Source organism: Pyricularia grisea (genome assembly GCF_004355905.1).
Source record: "Pyricularia grisea strain NI907 chromosome V map unlocalized Pyricularia_grisea_NI907_Scaffold_6, whole genome shotgun sequence".
NCBI classification, from domain to species: Eukaryota; Fungi; Ascomycota; class Sordariomycetes; order Magnaporthales; family Pyriculariaceae; genus Pyricularia; species Pyricularia grisea.
This window is the reverse complement of record NW_022156719.1, coordinates 2,070,850-2,094,916: the sequence shown is the minus strand read 5'-3', so window position 1 is coordinate 2,094,916 and position 24,067 is coordinate 2,070,850. Positions and strand designations below refer to the sequence as shown.

The window sequence follows — 24,067 nt, the reverse complement described above, 5'->3', positions numbered from 1 at the left end:
GCGAAAGAAAAAAAAAAGTCAAGCCAGCCGCCCCTCTCTCTCCCCATCTCCTCGTGACGGTCAAAGAAAGAAAGGAAAAGGCCTCATGAAACTAGCGAGTCGGCCACATCCATGAAACTCCATACCTCTATCCGACCTCCTCTTACTTCGTACTGACAAAAGTGTACCAGGTATACGAGCAAAAAGAGAGTCATAGCCGCCAGAAAGAAACAAGGCCCGTGGGGACGGGATGAGGAAGAGAGGAGAAAAAGAAGAGCTATCAGCAAGGCCCCCCAGGGTACCCAAACCAAGGTCGTTACCAAAACGGGGCACCGAAAGCAAAGCAGGAGCTCAAGGTTCAATATCGTTTCGTTGGACTGGGGCCCGGGCGCTGGCGGGTTTTTTAGTGAACCAAAGTTTGACCATGTGCGGTAACGGCAAGGTTTGGGGGTGTCTTTGAGAGTAACATCGGCAGTGGAGTTGCTCTTGTTCTTTTTTTTTTTTTCCCTTCACTAGTACTTGGAGACCTATCTTTTTTTCTTGCTCATGGTTTGTCTCTCTCTGCACACGCCTCTTCTTTTCTTGATTCGTTTTCTGTCTTGTATTTGCCTCCACTCAAGCCCATTCGTAAAAAGCGTGTGGCAACTTTGTTTGGTTTGTGCTCTTGCATTTCTCGCAGGGGCGGACGGCCCTCCCCCTCATCATCGCCCCTTTTTACTCGCATGTTCCAGCGGCGTACCACGCACATTTCATAAAGTCCGGGCGCTACGTTGATCGATTTCTGGTACCTGTTGGTGACCCGAAAAGGGTGTTGAAGTCGGTGGTACTGCAATGACCGGAGATTAAATTCCTTTGTCCCTGTTCTCATTCGAATGTCTGAAAGGATGTGACCAAAAAAAGATACTGGAGATGTTGAGGCAGATGTAGATCGACTTGCCATCGACCACCGATCCGGACAACAAAGGGGAAAACGAAAAAAAGAGGAGACTGCAGACAGGGCCTAGCGGACCCAGAGCTTGTCAAAAAGGTACCAGTTGCTACCTGAACATATGTTGCTGTTGCACGCGCTGCTACGTGAACGGTCGATTCCCCAATCCCGGGCGCCTGCCATGTCGGCTTTCACTTTTGATGTCCTCACACCCTTTTGTCACCATTGTAGGTACAATGTGCCTTTGTAGACATCTCCACTCCCAGGGGAACACGAGAGGAAGAAATCGAAGAAGAAAGGAGGCCATGTCTCTCTTAACACCATCGCACGTCCGAATACGCGGTGGTTACCATGTGAATACTGTGGTTATTCTTTGGGACAATGTTGGCGAGCCGAGGTGATGTCGATTTCCCCTCTCTATCCCGGCCGGTTCTGCTTGCCCTGTCCCAAATGGGAAATGACTAAGTGAGGCCCAGCATCTGCGTGTGTCCGACGCCGCGAACATGACTTTTATGTAGTCGGTCGTCTCGAAATGGTGTGCTGGTCGTAAGTGATGCCGATATTCGATAAAATAGAACCATACATACACCACCGCATGCTGTACACTCACACACGTTCACTCGCGGCCGCAGCCGATGTGACGAGCCAGTGGGTTCCCGGGTCTCCCGACGTCACGTCCTGCCAACCTGATCAACTTACCTCTGTCCCCCCTCTCTTTTCTGGTAAAAGTCCCACGCTGCGTGCTGCACGTCGTGCAGTTGCAGTGTAAGCATGGCGCTAAGCGAAAAAAAAAAAAAAAAAAAAAAAAAAAAAAAAAAAAAAAAAAAAAAAAAAAAAGTGCCCGTTCTGGACGGCACAGTCGGTAGCCTCCACTCTTGGCTGTCGCTTAGAAAGCCGAGGCGCTACTTTGGTGTGTGCCGTCTGAGGGAAACTTGTATGATGCTCGAGATTTTTTTTAAGGCGTTCCCCCAGCAATAGCCACTCCGGTATCGTCATCTCACAAGTGACCCTCCATCCGTTGCGAAGTGATGGTGTGCCCGGTAGCATCCCGTTTTACGTGGTGACATCTCCGCAGTTGAATGTGTGGGTGGGTATGTGTGTGTTTTTACTACTTACAGTATTGTCATACGGCCCGCCCGAGACTAGACCGAGAATGAGTCCCGAATGCTTCCCCCGCTTATGCTCTCTGCTCCGGCCCTGGCAGTCGGGGGTTGAGTAGATGGTATGTACTTGGTAGTATAGTAAGAAAGACAGAAAAAAGGAGTACGACGTATCAATGCCACATGGTGGAGAGGTGGCAACGCAGCAACTTGGTCAGGAGAAAAAACAAGCAAAAAGATTCCGGGGGAGGGGCAAAGCCGATGAGGGGCTGCACGTAGTAGCCCGGATTGGCTGCTGCAACTCTGTGGGGGGGNGGGGGGGTCAAGAGAAACGGAAGGAATGGAGAGACAAAGAATGATTGGAAATAAAGGCATGTATCTATCTATTCTGGGGAGAGGTAAGGTAGGCGGGTAGGCAGGCAGGCTTCGAGGTGGCCTTGAACACGTCGTGTTTTGCTCGCGGCTCAACAAAGTCTCCTTCTCTCAACTGGAAACACCGGACACAACGGTCGGTCCAGACTTGTCTCTTTTTCCCTCTCTGAGCTGCTATTTCCGGGAAGGAGCGAGCAATCCTCCCGCCTCCGCACTTCTGCGGGAGGCCTTTTCCTAATCCCCCGCTTGCTTATTGTATTGTAACTGGCAGCGTTTATGGAAGGAGCGGGAGTTGCTCGTCAAGTCCTGATTTGTGCAAAAAGGTCTTTTTTTCCCACAAATACATCGGCAGTACGCCGGGGCCCCGGGTGGTGTGATAGGTCGGAGCAAATGCGGAGCTTTTTGTCTTGGTTGTAGTGTCTTTCCTTCTTTCTTTCTTTCTTTTTTTTCTCGTGGGGGTGTGTAATAAAAAAAGGTGGCCATTTCCATTGTCAGCATGGTTTTACTGTCTACCTACTTGGTGAGAGATGGTGTGCTGCCATGTTCTAGGTAATATCACGATTTCCAGGCCTATATCACACATGCACCAGGGCTGCCAACGTCATGCAAAGGGATAAGTGACGGCAAACACGTCGGTTAATCATGCTTATGTGCAAAATATGCTCTGGCGTCATGGGCAAAATACTTGTGTATGTTACCGCTAATCATTTGCAAAAGTTATATGCCGGTTTGGTAGAATGGCTCGAAGGGACAGGCAAGTTATCTACCCATAATCTACTATTAGTGATACATTTGTCTAGGAACACCTGGACTAGAGCAAATGAAAGTGTAAGGAATCCATTTGGCTCAGATCTGAATGGTTGTCTAAAGCCACCCAATCGGGAAAGCTGTGTCGACATTGAACGCAGAATCGGTCCTACTCGGCAGTGATTCCTTCCTCCGCGCGAAGCTCATTAGCCGATAGCTACCAGGATTCTCTCATAACTTTGGTTTGGTTCCCATTAATATTCAATGTGAGTCCTATAACAATACTATGCTTACCTACCTAATGTGGTAGCATAATGTGCTACGAATAAGACTCACCGTCAGTGATCCATAACTACCCGTCCCTGATTTTCCCCCCTGTTCTTAATATGTGACAATATATCCCTCGTCACTGTATCATTCAATGTTAGAAAGAACAGACATTCTAAACATTGGTTTGACAAAAGTCTCTACCACGAACTCTAAGCTCGGCCTTTCATCGAGCCCGGTGGCAATGGCAAGAAAGAGGAACAATAAACGGGAAGCCTCCAAACTTGCACACCGCCTCTAAACTGACTTGAGTGGACATGGTTCCGGGCTAAGCTCCGGGATTCGATCCAAGCCGTTCGTTTATTGCTGCAAGTCTCAGCAGCCCACGGTTGCTTTCTACGAGGTACTTTGTACGGTTTGCTTCGACTTCACACCTCAAACTCCAGCGAGGTAAATAGACCCGCATATGGTCCACTGCATAATAATGCGTGAGCCTACGGAGTACTTGTATGTGCAGGACTGCATGCGGATGTGCAGAGAGAGTGTGGATTTTTTTTTTCTCGTTTACCCATATGCATGGGTTGCATTGCTGGACCCCAAGATCGATCCAATCGACAAATATTGTCTTCCTGTCACAAAGCAAAAGCAAGAACATAGCTGTGCATATGCAGCGAGCGAAGCAATATCTGTAATCCAATGGGGTCTCGTTCCAACCTACATACTATTGGTGATATCAGAGCCCCCCACCCTGCTGACCATGCCGAATCCATCACAACGTTCAACAATGTAAACCATGTTTTATTTTCTCGCACAAGGGCGAGGGGTTCGCGGGGCTGACTGGCCGCCTATGGACAGCAATGACTTGCAATCAATTCTGTTCCCAAGATCGACAGGCACTGTTTCGATCTCTCCCTCGTACATGGTAGAATAAAAGTTCAATGATGTTTGATGTATAGACCTTGACAAATGAATCGTTCAGCGCCCCTCATAACCCATGGGCTTTGACCTCCAGGCTTAGCAAGGTCTAAGTAGTTAGCATATTTACTCTTGCTTACAAAGGGACAAAATTGGAAGCGATACAGAGTCCTACTACTCGGGGGCTGTTCTCTGTGGGCCCCCTCAAAGTATAATCTGAACACGGACTATACACAACCAGCGATGGCCAGCATCGTCGATGGATAACAAAGCACGATAAAATGACGTGAGGAGTCATTACACATTACTCAAGCCTTACATTATCATTGGAAATGCTGCTCGTAGCCAACGAATACCATGTTTTTCTCGTGCTCACGCCCCCTCCCCCTTGATTAGCCCGTTTTGTATACTCTAAAAAGGCTCAATGTTGCAATCATTTTGCCTCTCGCAAACAGCCAGCAGGAAGCAAGGTTATACCAACCTTAACTTAATTTAGCACAAACACAGAGTTACTTGAACTCGTCACCTCATCCTCCTTGGATATCAATAGCTCGGGGGTAAAGGTGCCGAGGGGAGATAAAGAACACGATTCACGAAAAGCAGTACAGAGTCATGTCATCTCGATGATTTGCAAAATAACCGCGTATTGTTTATTTGCCTTTGATATTGCTTACAATATTCAGGAACCAGTTTGGTAAAGGGGTGATGCTTGCGGGCGAAAAATAAAATAAAAAAGGATGATTGTCAGGATAACGAACCGAACAAGCGCGCGGCGGCCAAAAAAAAAGTGCCAAGTTTGGCAATTACGACGCAAGGCCCATATGTTCCTTCTGGACACCCTCTTTTATTTTTGCCCCGTTGCCTCCGATAGCTGTCCGTGGCTGGGAACATTAAGGAGAGTTTAGGACGGGAACCCCGGCCTCCGCCGGTGTTTTGCTGATGGTGGTGACTGTGGGTTCGTGGAAAAGTCGTTGACAGCTGACATACGTAGTGGTTTGTGCTAGTCAGTATCTACTGTTAGTAATACTGCACATCATACTTGGGATGGCAGCGGGATCAAGTGGGGGATAAAAAAAAACACGCGACGAAAGAACCCAACAAACACGCAAAGAAAACCACGCTCTCTTTTTGACACATGCACGCTAAAGCTGTCAATCAACCCTAGCTCAGCGTATTCGTTACCTTTTCCAGCCCAGTCCGTGCTCCCCCCGGGCAAGACGAACAGCAGCGCCCTTTCCGGCCAGGCCCCGAAGAGAAGAGAAAAAAAAAAAAAAAAAAAAAAAAAAAAGGCCCCGGCGCTCCCAAGATACGCCTCGCACGGACTACACGGCGTCGGCAGTGACCTACTAGGTACCCAGCCCTTGGGTATTGGAACTAACGCCCGACCCTTATTTCGGACTTGATGCCCATTCAAGCAATGAGCAGCGACCCGTACCCGTCTTCCCCCAGCCTGCATCGGAAATTCCCAGAGAAAAATTAACACGGGAAACGAACATTATTGAGTAATCGGCCCGTTTTTTAATGCTGGGAGCTCGGATGATGCCCTGGGCGGTCTGCGTATACAGGGCTCTGTTACTGAATCAGTGTACCAAAAAGTTGGCAATGTTATTATATTAACTTTTATCAACGTGGTCCCTCCTTACCACGTGCTGGTTCGTAGAGGGAAGTTCCCAGTTCACATCCTCAAATACCGCATGCTCCAACAGTAATTAATCTGATAGGGACTTAACAAGCAATGGAACCCTTGCAATTCCGGAAACGAGTCTGCGCGTCCATGAGGGTCAATGTGGGGGCGCGTTGTACCTGAAGATTATCGGTAGTGCAGCTGATTGTTGCGACCTCATTTTGTTTTCGAAGGACTGCAGCTTCAGGCACATGGTCAGCTAGGGTTGTTTTCCTTCTGTGATACTACTGACCACCAGATACGGACTTGTTAGAGTACCATGTTATGTAGTATTTCTAACATACTCCAAGCAATGCCATTGCGCCGGAGAATTATCAACCAGGAGACTAGTCTAGTGTCAATGTGACCTCACACCCCAATCGTCACTGGACGCGGCGAAACGTCTCAGCTTTCTTTGCACTAATATGTACAACCCCTAATAGCAGTTGATAGTACCCGCCCGAGAACGACTCTTGATGTCTGAGATTCAGGATAGCCCAGTCGTCCTCAGGCACGGCCATACAATTGAACAAGGATAGCCAGTCGTATAAAGTAAGGAACAACCTCGAATAGCAGAGGCGATGTTGCTCAGGAAACTGAAATACGTACCATGAGTAAGAGGAGTATCTCGCTGAGTCGACAGTTATTGACAGATAACGGACTCGACCGGTGAATTCCTAGTATACCAAAAGGGGATCACCGTTCGCAACAGTCCCCCCCAAGGGTCTTTGGGGAGCGCGCCATTTTCAGTACAGAAGCTTCGAAATTTTGGTACGGTGTGACTTTGCAGCCCTTGGTTCCCGTCGTTGTGGGGTGGATTGATCTGTCGTGGTACGGAGTAGGCAGTACATAGTAGACTAAAGGCTGGCTAGGATGTTGCTAAACCCTATTTCTTGGCTTCGGACTCAATTGCACTGGTTTGCAATACTGTTGTACTGCAGTATATTCCGTCGCGTGCCGCTGAAGACTTCAGTCGAACCACTCCCAATCGGCCAAGGCAAAGCAAGGGTATTATTACACAATACGTCCGGCTCGCTTGCCCCGTGCAGGCCAGGCCATCTTTGGTCGTAAAGCTCGGGCCATCGCGGTTATTTGAATGATTGAATTGCTCCATTGTATATTGTATGTATAATAGCTTTTGATATAGGCCATTAAACCGGACGGGCTAAGACCATGGGTTGACAGGGTTAATCTCGGTTTGCAGCCCAAATATTGTCGACCAGCTGTTCTTATTGGTGGAGGAAAGGCTTCTACGAAAAAGAAGAACATCCGCCAGGTTCAAACGGGTTTGTCGGGCGGCCTGCCTCTTAGAAACTGCGTTTACTTCGTAGTCATCACATACTTGCACTGTAGATAAATCGTGTGGTATCAATGAAGAAGTGAATATGGTGATATTGTCGCCCGAGATGCAGATCGACCCGCCATTGAGCTTGTATCCGGGCTGATGAACACCCTCCAAAGAGACTTGTCGAGATGACATCGTGATGCCAGGGGTTCGATTCAGGGAAACGGGTCCCGATTCTTGTATCCGCTGCTGAATCCCCTCTTTTGTCTTTCGTGCGGTTTCCCACCACAACCGCATTTGGCAGTGCCCGCTCGACCGGTGGCGGGTCACAAAAATCGATAGCGCTGATCGTTCCCTGTCGGCACACCTCTTTACTGTCCCGAGAGGGCGGGGGGCAGGGGCCACCGTTAATGGTAACATCGAGGGTCGGGCCTGTCTCTCCAGTCCCAAAAGGAGCAGGCTTGCAAATGTAACAAAATCACAGCCTTGTACCGCGCTCGGTGTGGCACATTACAACAGGTCCATTATTGTATGGTTCAAATGGCTTGTGGCATTATTCGGTGACGGCGAACAATTGGGGGACGCGTAACATAGGCAATTAATTGCCTTTGAATATGTCAGAGAATCAGCTCTGTCGGAAGGATCCTCAAAGGAGGTCCATGTTGTCTTGTGCGGGGGGACACTTTGAGCCCGAAAATCTTGTGCCCTGAAAGGATACCCGCTTGTCATATGTCCCCTACTACTGGTATGTAGTTGGTAGGCCAGAAAATTGTATTTCAGATAAGTTTTTTGACCAAACATCACCTGCGAACACGGATAGCTCTGAAACAGTGATCCTGTTTCCCAGACCAATTTTAGATGACAGCAAGGGCATTCAATCAAGGTCGCATCGAGCCGTGATTTAGCTTGTAGATTCGCGGTCGGATCGCTTTCCACTCTGTTTGCAGCGTTGCTTCTGGAGGGGCGGACGATGGCTGGTCAGGTTCAGGTTGTTTGGAGAGGAGCTCGGGGAAGCGTGGAAGGAGGGACGGCAACGTTGGGCCCCTGGTCGTGGCAAGGCAATGCGACCAGGCAAGTAGATCTCGCAAGAAACTTCGCCATTCAATCCACCCTTGGGACTTTGCCCGATCCACAATTGAATGCAACCCATCCATTTGAATGTTCCTCTGGAGATCTTGTCGTATTCCTGCTTGACTACCCACGATTATCAATCACTTCTGGTAGTACTGGGAACAAATATTGAACGATGATCTTTTGATTATAGCCTGTTGGACGGAAGAAATAAAACGAATAAGAAGGAAAAAAATGCCATGAATTTGGTGAGGGAGCCAATGAACACAGGGCGGTTGCTTGACGCGAATGTCGAGTCAGAGCTTCGACCTCGTAATGAAGAAAAGGGTGTACCGAGGTAATCCAAGATACTGCTGGTTTTGGTAGGTAGAGAAACAGGGTTCTTGGCACTGCCACCGAGCGTTGACTTGTAAAAAACTCATATTCGATTTCATAATGGAGTTTTAACTTGCCGAGTTTGAAGGCGGTGGATTGTCGAGCAATCAATCTCTGGTGTCGACCCCGTGACTGGAAGGGATTTGGAAGAACGTGGATGGAATATTAAGGTACCTACTCAGGCTTGTCAGGTATATTTGTCGTCGTATCACACACGCTAGGCAATACTAGGGTACGAAAGTAGCCGTTGAAGAGAATAAGAACCCAACGTCAACGATTTCTTAAAGGTCGGAGCCAACTGTTAACCACCAAGCCAAGCCTTGGGATTGACAGCCCAGCGAGCCGTTTCGCTGGGTCTCGGACAGATTTTACGGAAGCCACGCGCCCCACGTTAACGGCTGATCTCAAATGCTACATACCACCTAGAGACCTTGGTCTAGATCAGCGAGTCTTTCCTCTCTTTGTAGCCTAAGATGCCTTGACCAACGCTGTCGCTTTTGGCATAGTGTCAATCGTTTTATTTGTTTTGTTACTTCCTAGGTGGTGTATTTCAATTTATCCCTTTGTCTCTCGCATAAACCTTGTCATAAACGCTGGCAGTCCAAGTGTAGAGCGTGCGCGGGCAAGACACAAATTTGATGTGATGTGATCTTGCAGATGCATGAATGCGCTCGTCGCGCTTGGCAGTGGGCTGATGGCTGAACGCCAGACCGGGACAAAAAATATTGACAACCAACTAGCCTATGTAGATGGTTCTAGACTAATGCATGCACATGAAGTAGTTCACGCCGTTGTCGCTTGGGACAGGTACAAGCGCCTTAGTTTCTATCTACATGATGCATTGCTCTAACATGGGAAATCCAAATCGGCAATAACTTTGGGTAGCCTGATAACAACGATTGCATCGACTCGCGTAGGATTTTCTGAATACCACGTACACGCACGCAGCAGTAGCTGCAGCTTATGATCGCTGCGCCAAATCCATTATGCGTTTACCGTTGTATCGCCTAGTCCGGGGACCTGTGTCCACCAAGCCGCGGCATTCGCCATTGTCAAATCATTTGTTCGCCATGAGCCTGGTGCTCCACATTGGAAAAGGAAAAAGAAGAACAAGAAACTCCCCGAAAGAGATCACATCAAATGCATGTTTTACCTACTGTGGTACTCGTCCCAAGACCTATTGAAATACGCACGGAGCGAAAATCAAATTAGTCACTGCTTTGTCAAGCACAGAGCCCGTTTACAAAGGCCCTGCAGCCGCTAAAAGGACCGTGTTAATTACTCCATGGCTTCGGAAGCAGCAACGCAGCACACATAATTGAGCCGCCCCCCTGTTGATGGTGTGCTATTTTCTCCGCGCATCGGAGTAGCATTTTTCTTCAGTGAACACTGGTCTGACTTTGACATCATTGCCGTTTGAACTACTTCTTTTTTACCCGGACCCCGGGGCCGTGACTCCCGGCGGCAGCATAATCGAAGAGATTGCAGTAAATGAAAAATAAATAAATAAATAAGGAAGTAAAAATGCTTTGTGGTCAAACTGCTAGAACTACATAGTACCTAGTTCTACGTCGTCGCTTTTAAGGGACTCTTAATACCGGCATTTGGTTGTTATTGAGCAGGGGTAGATTGGGTTCAATAATAAATTCCTTTGTACGTATATCAAGGTTTTTCATTGCCGATTGAATAAAAAGCAATTCAAAGTAATGCAGTCTTTTCATTGCTGAATCTCGTTTACATGGGCTATAATCTTGTTCTGCGGCTGCACGACTCAACTACGTACATATTATATAGGTCTAACTATAACTGGCCCATACCAACAACTTTCATGACCCGCCCCTATCGCAATACTTTCGGAAGCCAAGTACGAAAGAGGATGTGAGTTAGGGGTTCTTCGGGTGCGCAATTTAAGAGCGCGGCTGGGAATCCTGGAGCGCGATTAAAATAACTTAGCAGTAATTGACTAAGAACAAGCTGTAGTGAAATATTTCAAAGTCCGAGTCTTTAACAGCAATGCAAACAACGAAAATACGAAGAGCAAGGTTTTTATAGTTTCCAGCGTGCAAACCAACTCAATTTACGCAGAGGCAGTCTGGTCCGCTCCGGCGGTTATGAATCTCGGGCTGTGCTCAAGACAGATCGAGAAATCATTTCCGTGCTGGCGAACCTTATACCAGGGACCTAGCCTAGCTTTGTAGCTTTGGTAGGTACTGTACTGTACGTAGTAAGTTACCTACCTTAGGCAGGTACCTAACCTACCTTCACTGATACGCGATACGCAAATGGTCACACGTTTCTATGACTTGGGATTTTACCTCCGCTTTTATTCTCTTTACGAATACTTAATTACTATTCACATTCTTTTAGCCCCTGTGAGGTGCGTGGTAGGAACGGGGCGAGTAGATCGACGTCGATGATCCTTTACCTGGGCGCGAAAACACCCCGAGAATTGTTTACTGTCGTATTTCGAAAGCTCCACGCCATCACCAAAAGATGCACTTTTCTGTTCGCCGTCCTGGGATGGAGAGCAACAAGAAGCTAGGGAGTACCGCAATACGTGGTAGGTGATGATGGAGACAAAGTCAAGGATTAGGCGGGGGCACATAAGTGGGGATTCTCCTCAAAACAGGGGTGTGATGAGCGACCCAATGTTGGTCGTTCGCTTTTTTTTTCTTCTTTGACCATTTTTCTTTCGCGACGCGTTTGTTCCCCCCTTTCTCCTCTTCCAACCACCCTGGGCCTTGTCGCCGTTGAATGGCAATGGGCGGACGTTACCACACGGGTTGCCCGCCATGCGCGGAAGTAACGGTTAAGGCAGAACGCCTCTCTGCTGAACTGGTGCCAAAAATACAACGACAAGATGTAAGACAGAAAGGGAGCGGCGTTTCCAACGGCTCGCTGGGGCTTGGCTGGGCTGCTGCAAGCCCGTCCGTCAATTTCCCATGCCATTTTATTGCATATCATACCGCATAAAATTTTAAGTAGGTGCAGGGTTTGTGTGGACAAAATATCAAGTCAACCCTTGCCCTGGAGAAGTAAAAAGTGCAATCTCGTGAACCGACAATTTTCTTCCATGGTGGGAGTGGATTTGATTGATTGATTGATTGATTGACCAAGAGCGAAAAAAAAAAAAAAAAAAAAAAAAAATTGAGGCACACCGCACCCCCTCCTTGCCTCCAATACTTCGCGCCATCCCGCTTCCAGTGCTTGCCTCGCTGCATTCTACCCAACGACAATGCGATATTCTAGAATAATAGCGGGTCAAGAGACCTCTTGGAAGACCTCTTCGGAGGATTGTCTCTCAATCAGCTCTCCCTTGCCATCTGCCGGGGGTGGGCCCTCAGGAGATGATTCTTTTCCGACAGTCGCCTGCTGTCTGGGTTTGAGCGAGCGCCGCCCCCACAGCAATACAGTTCAAATCCTTCCTAGGCTTCGACTTCAATGAGCCCAGACCACCAGTGACTGATGTACTATGGTAGCCGCCATACAAGGCACTAGAGATGATGAATGAGATCAGATGGCATATAACTCTACCTACTCAAACTGCAGGTGGTATTAATTCATGACACTTCCACCCCTATTAATAAAATGGGAACTGACTCCTGACAAGAAAAGACCACAAAAGCCTCAACGACAGACAGTTAGATATCGAGCTATTTACTTTGTAGCGGGCATTCGCACCACATCATCCACTACCCATCCACAATATCCCTCCCTCCACCCACCATTCGACTAGGATCAACATCCACACACCCCCCGGTCTTGGCCGCTGCAGATACTGTCCATCTCCTTCCCTCTTGGAAACTCCCTCGTTCGTTCCCTGTATCCACAATTGACCCACCCATGATCAGTAAAAGGCCTCCTGAACGTTCTAGGTACGGTACAACATGTCGGTCGGTACCTTGTGTCCGCAAACCAAACCAAACCAAACCAAACCAGCCAGGGGGTTCGTCCGTCTACCACCAACTTTACAGAGAGGAGAATGGGCCTTGCCCTGCCGCCGTGCCTCTGTCGCCCCAGCACACACAGCGTAGCAACACAGCTTCCCTTCCCTCCTTCCGGCAGACGAAGGCTAATCCTCAAGGTACCGGCATCTGCGCCGCTGCCCCATCATCAAATCATGGGTTAGTAATTGGCCCAGGCCCGTTGCCTCCCGTCTTCCGCCGATGTCACCTTTACCACTGTACCTTGCTGCTCTGCTTTTCCCCCCAGACAGTGACAGACAGAAACCAGCCCATTTTTATTGGCAACACCCATCGGCACAAGAGGGACTTCAAAATCCAGACTAGACTGGTCACATTCGATCAGACCCAAGTTCTTGAAGAGGTGATGGTTAAACCACACGCTCACACATACACACACACTCTCTCACACTCACACGCACGGCTTACCTATACAAGCTACAGCAGGCTTTTTTTCTCCGACAAGCACTCGAGACAAGGCCTCCTCATCCATGGTTGGGTTATCTTTCCGAGAATTACCCACGGGTAATCATATCTCGAGAGCTCTTCTGTTTCTGACAAGTTCGCCGGTGCCGGATCCACCCACAATCTCGTTTCCCCGCAAAACAACAAGAGAATATGGAGCATATTTGGTTCTGAGTCGGTCGCCATACAAAGTAAACATGTGCTATTTGCGTTTCTGTTGAACACCATCGCTCGAGCCTCGCGCCTCTCTCCACTTGACAAGGTTAACGCCCTCGGGCTCTCCTCTGATATATTGCAGACCATTTTGCTGTACTGAGAAACCCGGCTACGAGACCAAAACTGCAACGTAATCCATCCAAAAAAAGGACACCATATCGATCTGGGTAATAAAGAGACAGGGCATCAAAATGTTGTTACGAAGTACTGTAGTACATTAGCAGGTGTCCCAAATTCCTGGTGAGTGTTTTTAGTTTGCTCTCCCCTGAGCAGTCTGTATACAGTACGGCATTACGTACGGCACTCCTTGGGGGCCACTGTTTCTGTGCTTGAGAACTAAGATGTCACGCCCAGCAGCACGACTGTTTTGCTACCCACGTACTGTACCTACCTAATAAAGCAACCCCCCAAGACCCCCTCTCCACTGCCCTCTACTAGCCCTTGACCATGCCCTGGCCTGGGCCTAGGACCTGATAGAGCTTGGTTCTGGTCCCTGCACCAAGTGGGACTTCTGACTGTTGCAGGGCGTCCCATGCTTGGTCCACCCCTCCCCAGGATACTGCTGCCGAAGTCCAACCCGTAGCGAAAGCAAATTCACTCCCCCTCCAAGCAAGCCACTTTTATACAAGTCTACTTGGCCCTGCTACTGCTTCGTCGAGCCTGCGTCCACACATCTTCACTGATTTGGAGTCGCGTTCGTTTCCTAGCACCCAAACCACGTCGAAGCCTAATAATAACAAAGGTCTTTGCGGGGAAGCTCTCGACCTGTTCTCTCCTTTCAGTTTCTTTGCACTTATTGTTGGGCAGCTGTCTCACTTTTTCTGTCTCTCTATCATACTCTGAGAGTACTCAATAATCAGCTTCCCGCGGGAGTTTTGTACAAGGCCTTTCAAAGGTTGTGTTGTGCTCCTTAGCATTGCATAAATCTCGAGGGCAGACTGAGACCCAAGGTCAAGGCAAAGTGAAAGATATATCCATTGGCCACCACAAACGGATCGGCCTGGAAAGACATGCGCCCATGTCCACCACAACATATTCAGTAACCATGACAGAGTTGAAGGAGCCGGCGCACACTAGCATGTGGGCTCCGAACTACGGCAGTCCTGTTCACATGGCGGCACCCAGCCGGTTTGGACACCACGGCGTCGACTCGAGCAGCATGCCTAGCCCAGCTGCCGCGCACCTTCAACACCAGGCTCACCACCACCCCGCCGCGCGTCCAAGGAATCCCAGCGTCGACGGCCATGGTTACCCATATGCCCGCTACTCGCAGGAGGAGGCGGACGCCTACGACAGACAACAGCACCACCAAACCCACCCGCACTCAGCGCACCCGGCTTTGTCGACTCACCACAGCTTTCCCAACCTGAAGAGGCCATACTCGCACACGGAGCAGCCTTACACAGAGATGGTCCAGGATCTCCGGGCGGACGACGGATCGAAAATGGGCGGCCACCAGGACCAAAAACTACTTTCCTTCAAGAAGGTACAAGACAAGGTTACAGTTGTCGACGCGCATGGCCGCATCCAACAACTGGAAATGACTGCTCAACTACATGGCATGTTTTTCCTGTCTGAGGGGCCTACCAGCTCCCCTGATGGTACCATCATGCAGCCTGAGCTCACTTGCTACCGCCGAAACCTTTTCCAAATTAGCGGCTCACTCACGACTCCCAAAAGCCAGCTCTCTGTCGTTGTCGAGAATGGCGAGCCTGTACCCGTCAGCAGCACCGAGGTTACTGTTTCTGCCATTGAATCTGTAGATGGTCACCCTATCCGCTTGATCGTCATTCCCTGGAAGACGCCCCCACCAAACTCGCCCGAGCAGAACCCGGGACCAGACTCAGAGCCGGCTCCTCTTCCGCTCATTCCTTGCCAGGACGACGGACATCCGGACTCGGACGCAGAATTTGCAGTGTACCCGATTGGCTGGAGGCGACTTCAGTTCAGGGTGTAAGTCTTTACACATGTTTTTGAGTCCTTCAATTTAGCCTGTTCCTGGATGGTTTGCTAACAAGCCTACTGCAGCGCAACGGCCAACAACGGACGGCGAAAGGAGCTTCAGCAGCACTTTATTCTACACCTGAAGGTGATGGGAACGCTCACAAACGGTGACAAGGTGGTAATGGCCGAGGCCACAACAGCACCTATAGTGGTTCGTGGTAGGAGTCCACGGAACTTCCAGACACGCAAGGAGATTCCCCTCCTTGGGTCTAGTGCAGGATCTCGCGGCCAGGCTCTTGTGGAGACGGGCGTTGGTATGGTCACAGGAGCCATGTCCATCAAGGCGCAAGACAAGTCAAGGTCACTGAACTTGGATATGCCACGGTCAGCTTTCACATTCAGCGCCGGAGGGCCCAAGATGCCACCCAGCCCAATGACCATGCGGTCTAAGTAAGTTTAAAGTCCCGACGGAGTTGAAGCCCTGGTTGCTTCCAAGGGAGGTTCGAAAGCTCAAGACGTGCTAACGGAAATGTTTTCACAGCTCCTACCCAAACTCGTGGAACTCGCCCCAAGTCCAGTCAGCCCCCGGTGGCTACCCGGCGACGTCCATGTCTGCCGACCCTTACTCTCAGAAGCTCCAGCTCAATACATCAAACAGCTATACCGCTGAGCCCACTGAGCTGACACCGCAAACATCAATGCCTGCCATGCAGATGCCCCTTGCAGCACCAGCTCACCAGCAACCTCCGATCCGAACCCAGTACGCATATGTGCCCTCGGGAAGCGGACCACCCCCTCAGCTGTCGATACAAACCACATCCACAGACGGCCTGAGCGTGCCGCGATACGTCGACAGCAACCCAAGACCGACCAAGAGCCCGCGCCACGCCAGCCACCAGTCTGTTGGTTCCATTACCAACACCGAATCATCCCCCGAGTACAGATACGGACCTCCTGCACCGTATGGCATGCACAGCGCCGGGAGCGACATCAGCCCCCACTCGCAACAGCCCTCAACCCCTTACGGCGCCGCACCGCCTGTGTCTTCTGGGCCGTCCATGGCGCAGAGCACCTCATCAGCGGCTGTTAACTCGGTGTACACTCCAACGACCGGGCCCCCCAGCACCAGCGGCCATGGCGAATCCAACCAGCAATCTTCCACAGCGATGAACCCTCCGCCGAGGGACTACTTTCCCTCCTCGAGCTCGTGGACCACCACGGCTGGGGAGGCGTCATCCTCGACCTCGTACACCAACGGTGGTGATGCGAACCGGCCGTATGCGTATTCAGACTACAACAAGGTCGGCGGCCAGGCACACTCGTCTGTCAAGACGGAAGCTCACCCCCAGCCTCAACCGTCCCCACAACCTCAGTCTCACTACGGCAACACGCCGACTTCCGTGTATCCTCCACCTTCACACAGGGGATCTGTTGACGGCATAAGCCACTACTCGTGGAACGGCACTAACTGAGCAAACAACACAACTTTGATCTCGATCACAAACGATACCTTAATCTTTTGTCTATCCGGCAAACTGTACTATACCCCCTTTTTATCTTACATGCCTGCACTGCATTTTGCTTGCCTTGCATTGTTTGCGTACACCCTTCGTTTTTAACTCATACCTGCCGATAATATCGAGCTTGCGATCATCCACTTTCACCGACATACTATTTTTTCTTCTTCTAGGAACTCATGATGGATTGGAGTTTGGTTTTTTTTTCTCTCTTTTTCTTTTTAATCGTTTACCCACGCGCTTGGGTTTCCCGGCACCGGATTTCCTCTTCTTATATGCAGCTTTTCGGCTGAACTCCTTTTCATATTTTTGAAATATATATTACGTTTCAAGCTCTGTACCAAATGACCGCGTGACGAAGGTGGTGGTACTGTTTTTTTTCTTAAGGGCTTACTAAGGTGGAGGAACTGGGTGGGTTGGTAAACATCAAACAAAGAGACAACTTTTTTTTTTCAGTCGACAAGGACAAATGGAAAAGTTTCACGGGATGTTTCTCACTATGCTTTCTACACGTTTTCCTTAAACCCATAAGGGTTTGGGCGCTTCAAGAATGGTGCTAGGATAGGTGGGGGCGGCCCTTGTGACTTTGGAGGAAAGGATATTTTGCAACCGTCTCTCTTAGGTAGAAAGCTGTTATCAAACATTAGTCTTCATACTTTGAGCCTGCCCTCATGAATATCCCTCGCTAGAGTCGCTGATTGAAAGTCATTCCCTCGCAGAGCTCTTTGTAACTTGGTGGATTTTGTATGCATCGGACGGCTGAGAAGGTCAGCAGAGCCAACCGGGCATCTGGAGAAATAAAAATAAGAGTAATAAGGTTGTATTGACATACTGTTTATGGAAAATGTTTGATCTTCTCCAAATATGGTACATGAAGTATATATATATATGCCTGGGTACCCAGGTTTAATATATGTAGCGAGGGAGGTTAAGCGCAGGCAGTCACTGTCACGTGATTGTACAACTAAATGTCAAGAACGCGCAAATTTAGTGACAAGTTCAGAGCGTTGCACCCCGTAATATCCACATCAAGCTCCCTCAATTCCAGACTTTTTCGCGCTGCTTGATACGAAAATTATAATACTGCCCCTCCAGTCAAGCTTTTGGGAGTATCTGCATTGTTGCTTTATTATCAGTGCCGGGCATGGTACGTGAAGGCTGAATGCACTAAAAGAATTCCCGCCAATATTGCGTCCGGACAAAGCTCTGTAGGGTTGCATAGGCGACAGTCACCCAACCACCAGCGGCGTAAGGCTTGAGGCGCGCAGATATATTCATCTTGACAGCCGCCATGTTTGAGATACCAGAAGCCAAGAGGTATGTTAGGTCTGCTAGTCAAAAGTTTGGACAAGGCAAAATTGACTGACCCTTCTGACATGGTCCAGAGTTCGGAGGGACGAACTCTTTGACAACTCCGGTTCGGAGTCTGAGGATGGAAACCGCGACGAGGCCGCCGCGGCAGCTGCCCAGGCAAAGCTGCAAGAACAGTTGTCGTCGCTGATTACCTTTGACGCCCCAGCCCCGCCGGAGCAGGACGGACCGGCCGACGAGGCAGAGCCCGCGGCGGCAGAGGAGGTCTTTGAGTTCAAACTGTTCGCGACGTCCAAGGGCGGCGCCGCGACCGCCAGCAGGGTCGTGCTCGCGGCTCAGGAGGATCCGACGGCGGCCCACGACGCCGGGGACGCCGGTGGGTTCGTGGTGGCCCGTCGACCGCAGAGCTACTACGTCGCGGGCCCGCCGACGGCCGAGCAGCAGGCGCAGTTCGAGGCCGCGGCGGTCACGGGCGAGCAGATCCTGGCTGCGGCGGGCCAGCGATGCTGGGGGTGGGAGGTGCCGTGGAGAGTGACCAAGATTGTGGTCTCTTCGTCGAAATGTACGGCTGCTGCTGCGGTCAAGAAGGAAAAGTCTGGGGATGCGAGCAAGAAAAGGAGGCGCCCTGGCAAGAGAAAGAGGATAGCAATCCGGATAAAAACGAAAAAGGCAAAGGAGCTGGACAAGGAGAAACAAACCAAGGAGGAGCACCTCAAGGCCAAAAAGAAGCGTCTCAACCGGGAGAGGCAGCTCAAGAGGAGACAAAAGGAGAGGGAAAAGAAACAGGCTATGCGGGCGGATGGGGATGGTGATGGATCAGTGCAGGGTGCAGGTGAGGCTGCTCCTGCGTCTGGCGATGCAATGTCAGAATGATTATTGGTGATATATTTAATTAATTTGAGCGGTCCCCAAGTACTTCCAAAGGCCTCAATAAATATGTCTCTTCTTCCCTTTTTCTTCCTTTTTTCCCCCATCGATCTACACCATTGTCTGCGCCTATGTGACTGCCTGACTTGTGCCACAAAGGATATCAGCGCCACACCCCACCAGCCACTGACCAATTAATCGCACATGCATGCAAACCTAACCTGGCTAAGTTACAAACTGGCAACAGCGAGTGACAATTTAAATTTTAGGCTTGTCACGCGACGCGAAAAGGCTTCTACATTAAGGAAGCGAAACGGTTCAAGCTAGTGCGGGTTCACATAGCTTCTGGCAAACGATCGCCTGTGATCAGCTTCACCTGCTAGACTAGAAGTGCCGGTTGGTTTTGGGAGCGATTGTTTGAGTTTGGGCTGCATCCTCAAATCCATGCCGTATCTGATCTGCACTGCACTGGCTTTTTAGATTCCGACAACTTGTCCTCAACTTGTAACCGAAAACGGCGATGCTGGTCCGAACACATCAGATCATTGACTGATTGGCGACCACTCGACATCCCACACACGGCCCTATCGACCCTACAATATGGCCGACGACACAGCCCCGCTTGCCTCGCTCTCCCTCACCCATGTCTTCTACGTAAGGATTTAGTTGCCGGCTTGATTACAGAGAATAATGGCTACGAACACACCACTGACCGACCACTCATCTCTCCAGGACCCGACCGACCCCGTCTCGTACGTCTGCGCATGGCTAGCCCTCGCCCCTCAGGCATTATGTGTCGTCTACGTCACGCTGATCTGGTCCTCGCGCGAGGCCGAGGTGGCGCTCCTGTTCGCCGGCCAACTCGCCTGCGAAGCTATCAACTTTGCCCTCAAGCGACTGATCAAAGAGGAGCGCCCCCGGCGCATCCACGGTAAAGGGTACGGCATGCCGTCGTCGCACGCCCAGTTCCTCGCCTTCTGGGCCGTCAGCCTGGCCCTGTTTCTGCTCGTCAGGCATCGCCCCAAGGCGCACAAGGTCAAGAAGCAAGGCCATAGTGGCGACGGCAGCGACAAAAAAGAAACGGCCAAGGCGTCACCCGCCCCGGCTTGGGATATTTGGCAGCTCCAGGAGCTGTATGGTGTCGATCGGTACCCACACCGGCCGTGGTCCATGCCCGAGCGGCTTGCGGTGTCGGCCATGGGGTTCGTCCTCGCCGGCGTGGTGGCTTGGAGTCGCGTCTACCTGGGCTACCACACGCCGAAGCAGGTCTTTGTCGGCCTCTCTGCCGGGTGCATTAGTGCCATTGGTTGGTTCGTCGCAACGGAAGTCGCGAGGCAGACTGGCCTGCTGGAGTGGGTTCTCTCGCTACCTGCTGCTCGCTGGTTCCGGCTGCGTGACCTGGTGGTTGAGGAGGACATTTGCCAGGCTGGGTGGGAGAAGTGGGAACAGAGGAGACTCGCCCTCGCGGTCGCTGCCGGTAAATCAGCCACGGCTGATGATTCCACGACTGCAAATGATAAGAAAAAATCATGATGACGTTTTGTCAAGAAAATACCACGCTGGAATTTTCAGCATTAGCAGGTTCCATATGGAATCAGCTGTGGCTGTGATGAGGCTGCTAAAGTACAGTCACGGCTAGTCCCTCAATTCGATTCACGATGAGGCTCACTCGCATAACCGAAGAATCGGGAATCTATCCGGACCACTCTTTTCCGTGCCACACAAATCGGTAGTCTTGGAAGTCACAATCTAGACAAGACCTTGGCCTTCTGGCTGAGCCTAACCTGGATCAATTTGTCACCTGCGTCTGACTCTTTTGTTCCAAGAGATTAAATCTGCGCACACGAGTGTTATGGGCAAGTGTGAATTCGACACGGAATCGCTTGTGGTCGAGAAAGAAGACTTTTGGAACCTATTCAAAGCCAATAGCGTAGCTGGCTCCTTCAAGTCTAAATACCTTCGTTGTGGGGATTATCGTGACTTTCCAGAATGTGGTTGTGAATCTGTCTATACTTGTGGTGGTTATTGTTTGGCAGTGCTCTGTCAAAGGAACCCATAGATGTCATTTCACGCATCGGGATTGTCTTGTCTAGGTTAGGTAGTCTCTGTCGGCGTTGTCAAATAGAACTTTTTGAACCTGTTACCGTAATAGCGTTTGGCAGGTGGTAATTAAGGGTTAGGGTTCAAAATTACTCTTCCGACTCTCATCATCAAGAGCTAACGAGTCACGTGTAGTCTGACAATCCTGGGCTCCGCTGATCTTGCTGACTGTGATAGACCGCAATTCGAGACCTCCCAATACATCATCCACACAAGGTCCCTTGTTCGGTAGATCCAGAACTAGACAACGGGTCATGTCTACCTGCTTAATGATCGTACGACAAAGAACAAAGTGAGATCGGTCAATGGAGCTGGCAATTGTTCAAGGCTGACCAAACAAGCGCATTTTCAATAAAAAAAAAGACCACTTTTGTCCTTTTGTCACTACAAAATGTAGCCTATGGCGCACCTTGGGTATCTGCCACGGTTCTCACGCACCAACACATCACATCTCCAACTCCCAATTACTGGGATCTCACTGCGATCAAGCGATCCATTCAATCATCCGCAGCTGCCAACAGGCATAGGCTTATTTTCTGGCTGTCAGGCAAGGCAAAGGAAACTGCCGAGAGTCGCTTGCAAGGGGTGCAGCGCGTTGCAGTGAAGTGCAGTGCCAAACCCACCCACCTTACACCCACCCCATCGCTCGATCTGAATCCAGTAAGCCAGAATAAGCAACCGATCCCTCAACCACACACTCAGCATCGTACGTGGGGGAACCTGTCAAACACCTCATAAACACACTGCTTAGCCCCAAGGGTAGAGCACAAAAGTGAAATAAATCTGCCCACTCATCTTTCGGCCTCCACAACTATTACTGTTGTATTGTGCAAAGCAGTCACTGCTTGCCAAGATAAAACCCCAAGAACTTACCTACTTACCTACATACATACCTACCTACCTAGTCGAGACTCGGTTTTGACATACCTTTGTCGTTCTTTCTGGAAACAAGCAGAGTAACATTTACTTAACTCTACCTTCCCTAACTCGATACCCTCACTTGAAGACCAGCTCTATAACAAACGAGAGAGCAAGCTAACGATCAAGGATAATTAAAAAAACTCATCCAGGTAACACTATATCAAAGCACGAGACCTGAAAACACTAAAACATACACACACACACGCATACATTACAGGACACAATGTCGCCAGGAGGAGGACCCCCTCCACCAATCGATGAGACCAAGGCCAACTGGCTCATGGCCTACATATTTGTCGGTATAATTATTCCGATCTCCTACTTGGTCACAATAGCCATTATTGTCATTTTTGATCGCCGCGAGAAATCAAACCCGCGCTCCGATGCCACCCGCCGCGCCCTCGAGGCCGACGGCGTATACGGCAGCATGGGGATCCCCTGGCGTGACGCCGTCCGTACCACCGAGCCCGACACTGCCAATCCCCGAGTCGTCGACGGACCCCAGACAGACGATGAGAAGGACATCCTTCGCCAGCTTGAACTGCAGCGCGAGACCCAGGGCTGGGTGCCGCGACCTCTTGGTGTGGACCAGACCCACGAGGCAGACGACGGTCGGCCCATCGATTTCCAAAGCCCGCGGCACAATGACGATCCTTACCTCTCCCATCTTAAGGAGACGGGCTTCGGTCGGGAGAGTATGGACGGGCCGTACAGGCGGCGCGACAGCCTTTACTCGATAGACGTCGAGAAGGGCGCCGGCCCCGGCCGCATGGCCCCCTCCCCCGTGAACCCCTATTCTGACATCAACCCATACTCGTCTTCTAACCACGGCAGCATCCATCGCTCCGCTTCTAGCAGCACGAATAACAGCTACAGGCACAGCTTCGACGTCCGCCGAAACCCCTTCTCCGACGACAACTCTGTCGTCGACCTGACGGGTAATGGCGGCGGTTCGCTCAGGCAGCAGCGCCAGCGCAGAGATAACCCTTACGGTGACGAGCAGCATTCCCGCCGGAACCCTTTTAGCGACGACCACGCGGGATCGAGGCGTCCCATGTCACTGTACGATGAGCCGCTCAGAAGGCCCGATCCGTCACACCTTGTTTAAATAGGTAACTCACATCCCCTTTTCATAAAAACCACCTGTTCATATTATACTTTACTTACTTTCCTTTGTCATCTGGCGAGCGATTCTGGCTTTTTGTTCTTTTTATTTTATTTGCTTTTTTAGGAGATCCTGAGATTTTTGCTGTCAAATCTCCCATTTTGTTCTTGGTACCATGTATATATTATTGCATCATGACGGTGTTTGCTTTTTTTTTGGTTGGCATACTGAAGGCGTTATGGGTTTGCGCAAAAAGGTCTGTTTTTCTTTTCTTTTATTCAGCGACTTGAACTCTTTGCTAAATTGATTCGGCATTCTCAACACTGCATTGGCAATGGCTCACCTTTATCTGAAACATTCATTCCCCCCAAAAAAAACATGGATATCATTTGAGAAGGAGAACAAAAAAAAACAAAAAAAACACGTGCCTGCGACGTCGGTGCTAGAAACTGGAAACGAGATCTAGAAGCATAATCCGAAACGTGCTATCATCGGTACCAAACCACATCCGACTGCAGAGCGAACTCACCCAACGGGCCAATGCAGCGAGGGATACATCAGTTAACACCTTGTTATCTGCAGGTTAGGACCATAGCTCCGATCGATCAACAGTCTAGTCCAGTCTGGCATTGGGGGGTTTTGACACCATCTGTGCACACCGCTCGACAACTTTTTTCGCATTCGCTTCTGCAAAATGGAAAAGGTAGGCAAAGGTGGACGGGTGTGGCAAAAAGGAGAACAAGGGAAAGAACCTGTCAAGTTGTTTCGGAACAACCCGTCCACCGCATATAAAGCCCTCCCGCCGCAATCAAAAGAGAACATGGGTGATAGACAAAAGAATGACATGTTGCGGGTGGGACAGAAAACTGGCGTGGCGAGGGGTACGACAGGAAAAGGTTGCGGCGGCCCGGTAGTTGTATGTTGTTAAAAGAATCTGGCCAGACAAGGAAGTTTTCA

At 50.1% G+C, this 24,067-nt stretch overlaps 4 protein-coding genes across 4 annotated transcripts; all 4 read left to right on the top strand.

Annotated features, from left to right (window-relative positions):
• Positions 1-13,879: 13,879 nt before the first annotated feature.
• PgNI_08585 (uncharacterized protein) lies at positions 13,880-17,187 on the top strand. Its single transcript, XM_031128581.1, has 3 exons — positions 13,880-15,298; positions 15,374-15,739; positions 15,831-17,187. Exons 1-3 carry the CDS (start codon positions 14,364-14,366, stop codon positions 16,759-16,761), a joined length of 2,232 nt encoding a protein of 743 aa, XP_030979326.1. The 5' UTR covers positions 13,880-14,363; the 3' UTR covers positions 16,762-17,187.
• A 655-nt stretch (positions 17,188-17,842) lies between these two features.
• Positions 17,843-19,024, top strand: PgNI_08584 (uncharacterized protein). Its single transcript, XM_031128580.1, has 2 exons — positions 17,843-18,123; positions 18,192-19,024. The coding sequence occupies exons 1-2, from the start codon at positions 18,098-18,100 to the stop codon at positions 18,988-18,990; spliced, it is 825 nt and encodes a 274-aa protein (XP_030979325.1). The 5' UTR covers positions 17,843-18,097; the 3' UTR covers positions 18,991-19,024.
• A 212-nt stretch (positions 19,025-19,236) lies between these two features.
• On the top strand, positions 19,237-21,138 carry PgNI_08583 (uncharacterized protein). The gene is made up of 2 exons (XM_031128579.1): positions 19,237-19,638; positions 19,717-21,138. The coding sequence occupies exons 1-2, from the start codon at positions 19,585-19,587 to the stop codon at positions 20,515-20,517; spliced, it is 855 nt and encodes a 284-aa protein (XP_030978571.1). The 5' UTR covers positions 19,237-19,584; the 3' UTR covers positions 20,518-21,138.
• A 1,090-nt stretch (positions 21,139-22,228) lies between these two features.
• On the top strand, positions 22,229-23,113 carry PgNI_08582 (uncharacterized protein; the record flags this gene model as incomplete). Its single annotated transcript, XM_031128578.1, has 1 exon — positions 22,229-23,113. One exon carries the CDS (start codon positions 22,229-22,231, stop codon positions 23,111-23,113), a length of 885 nt encoding a protein of 294 aa, XP_030979277.1.
• Positions 23,114-24,067: the final 954 nt, after the last annotated feature.

Excerpts from the sequence above, each read along its gene's own strand:
- PgNI_08585 (XM_031128581.1), top strand. The coding sequence starts at position 14,364 with ATGTCCACCACAACATATTCAGTAACCATGACAGAGTTGAAGGAGCCG. Across the intron at positions 15,299-15,373 it reads AGGCGACTTCAGTTCAGGGT|CGCAACGGCCAACAACGGAC; the intron begins GTAAGTCTTTAC and ends AGCCTACTGCAG. Across the intron at positions 15,740-15,830 it reads CCAATGACCATGCGGTCTAA|CTCCTACCCAAACTCGTGGA; the intron begins GTAAGTTTAAAG and ends ATGTTTTCACAG.
- PgNI_08583 (XM_031128579.1), top strand. The coding sequence starts at position 19,585 with ATGGCCGACGACACAGCCCCGCTTGCCTCGCTCTCCCTCACCCATGTC. Across the intron at positions 19,639-19,716 it reads CCCTCACCCATGTCTTCTAC|GACCCGACCGACCCCGTCTC; the intron begins GTAAGGATTTAG and ends TCATCTCTCCAG.
- PgNI_08584 (XM_031128580.1), top strand. The coding sequence starts at position 18,098 with ATGTTTGAGATACCAGAAGCCAAGAG. Across the intron at positions 18,124-18,191 it reads GAGATACCAGAAGCCAAGAG|AGTTCGGAGGGACGAACTCT; the intron begins GTATGTTAGGTC and ends GACATGGTCCAG.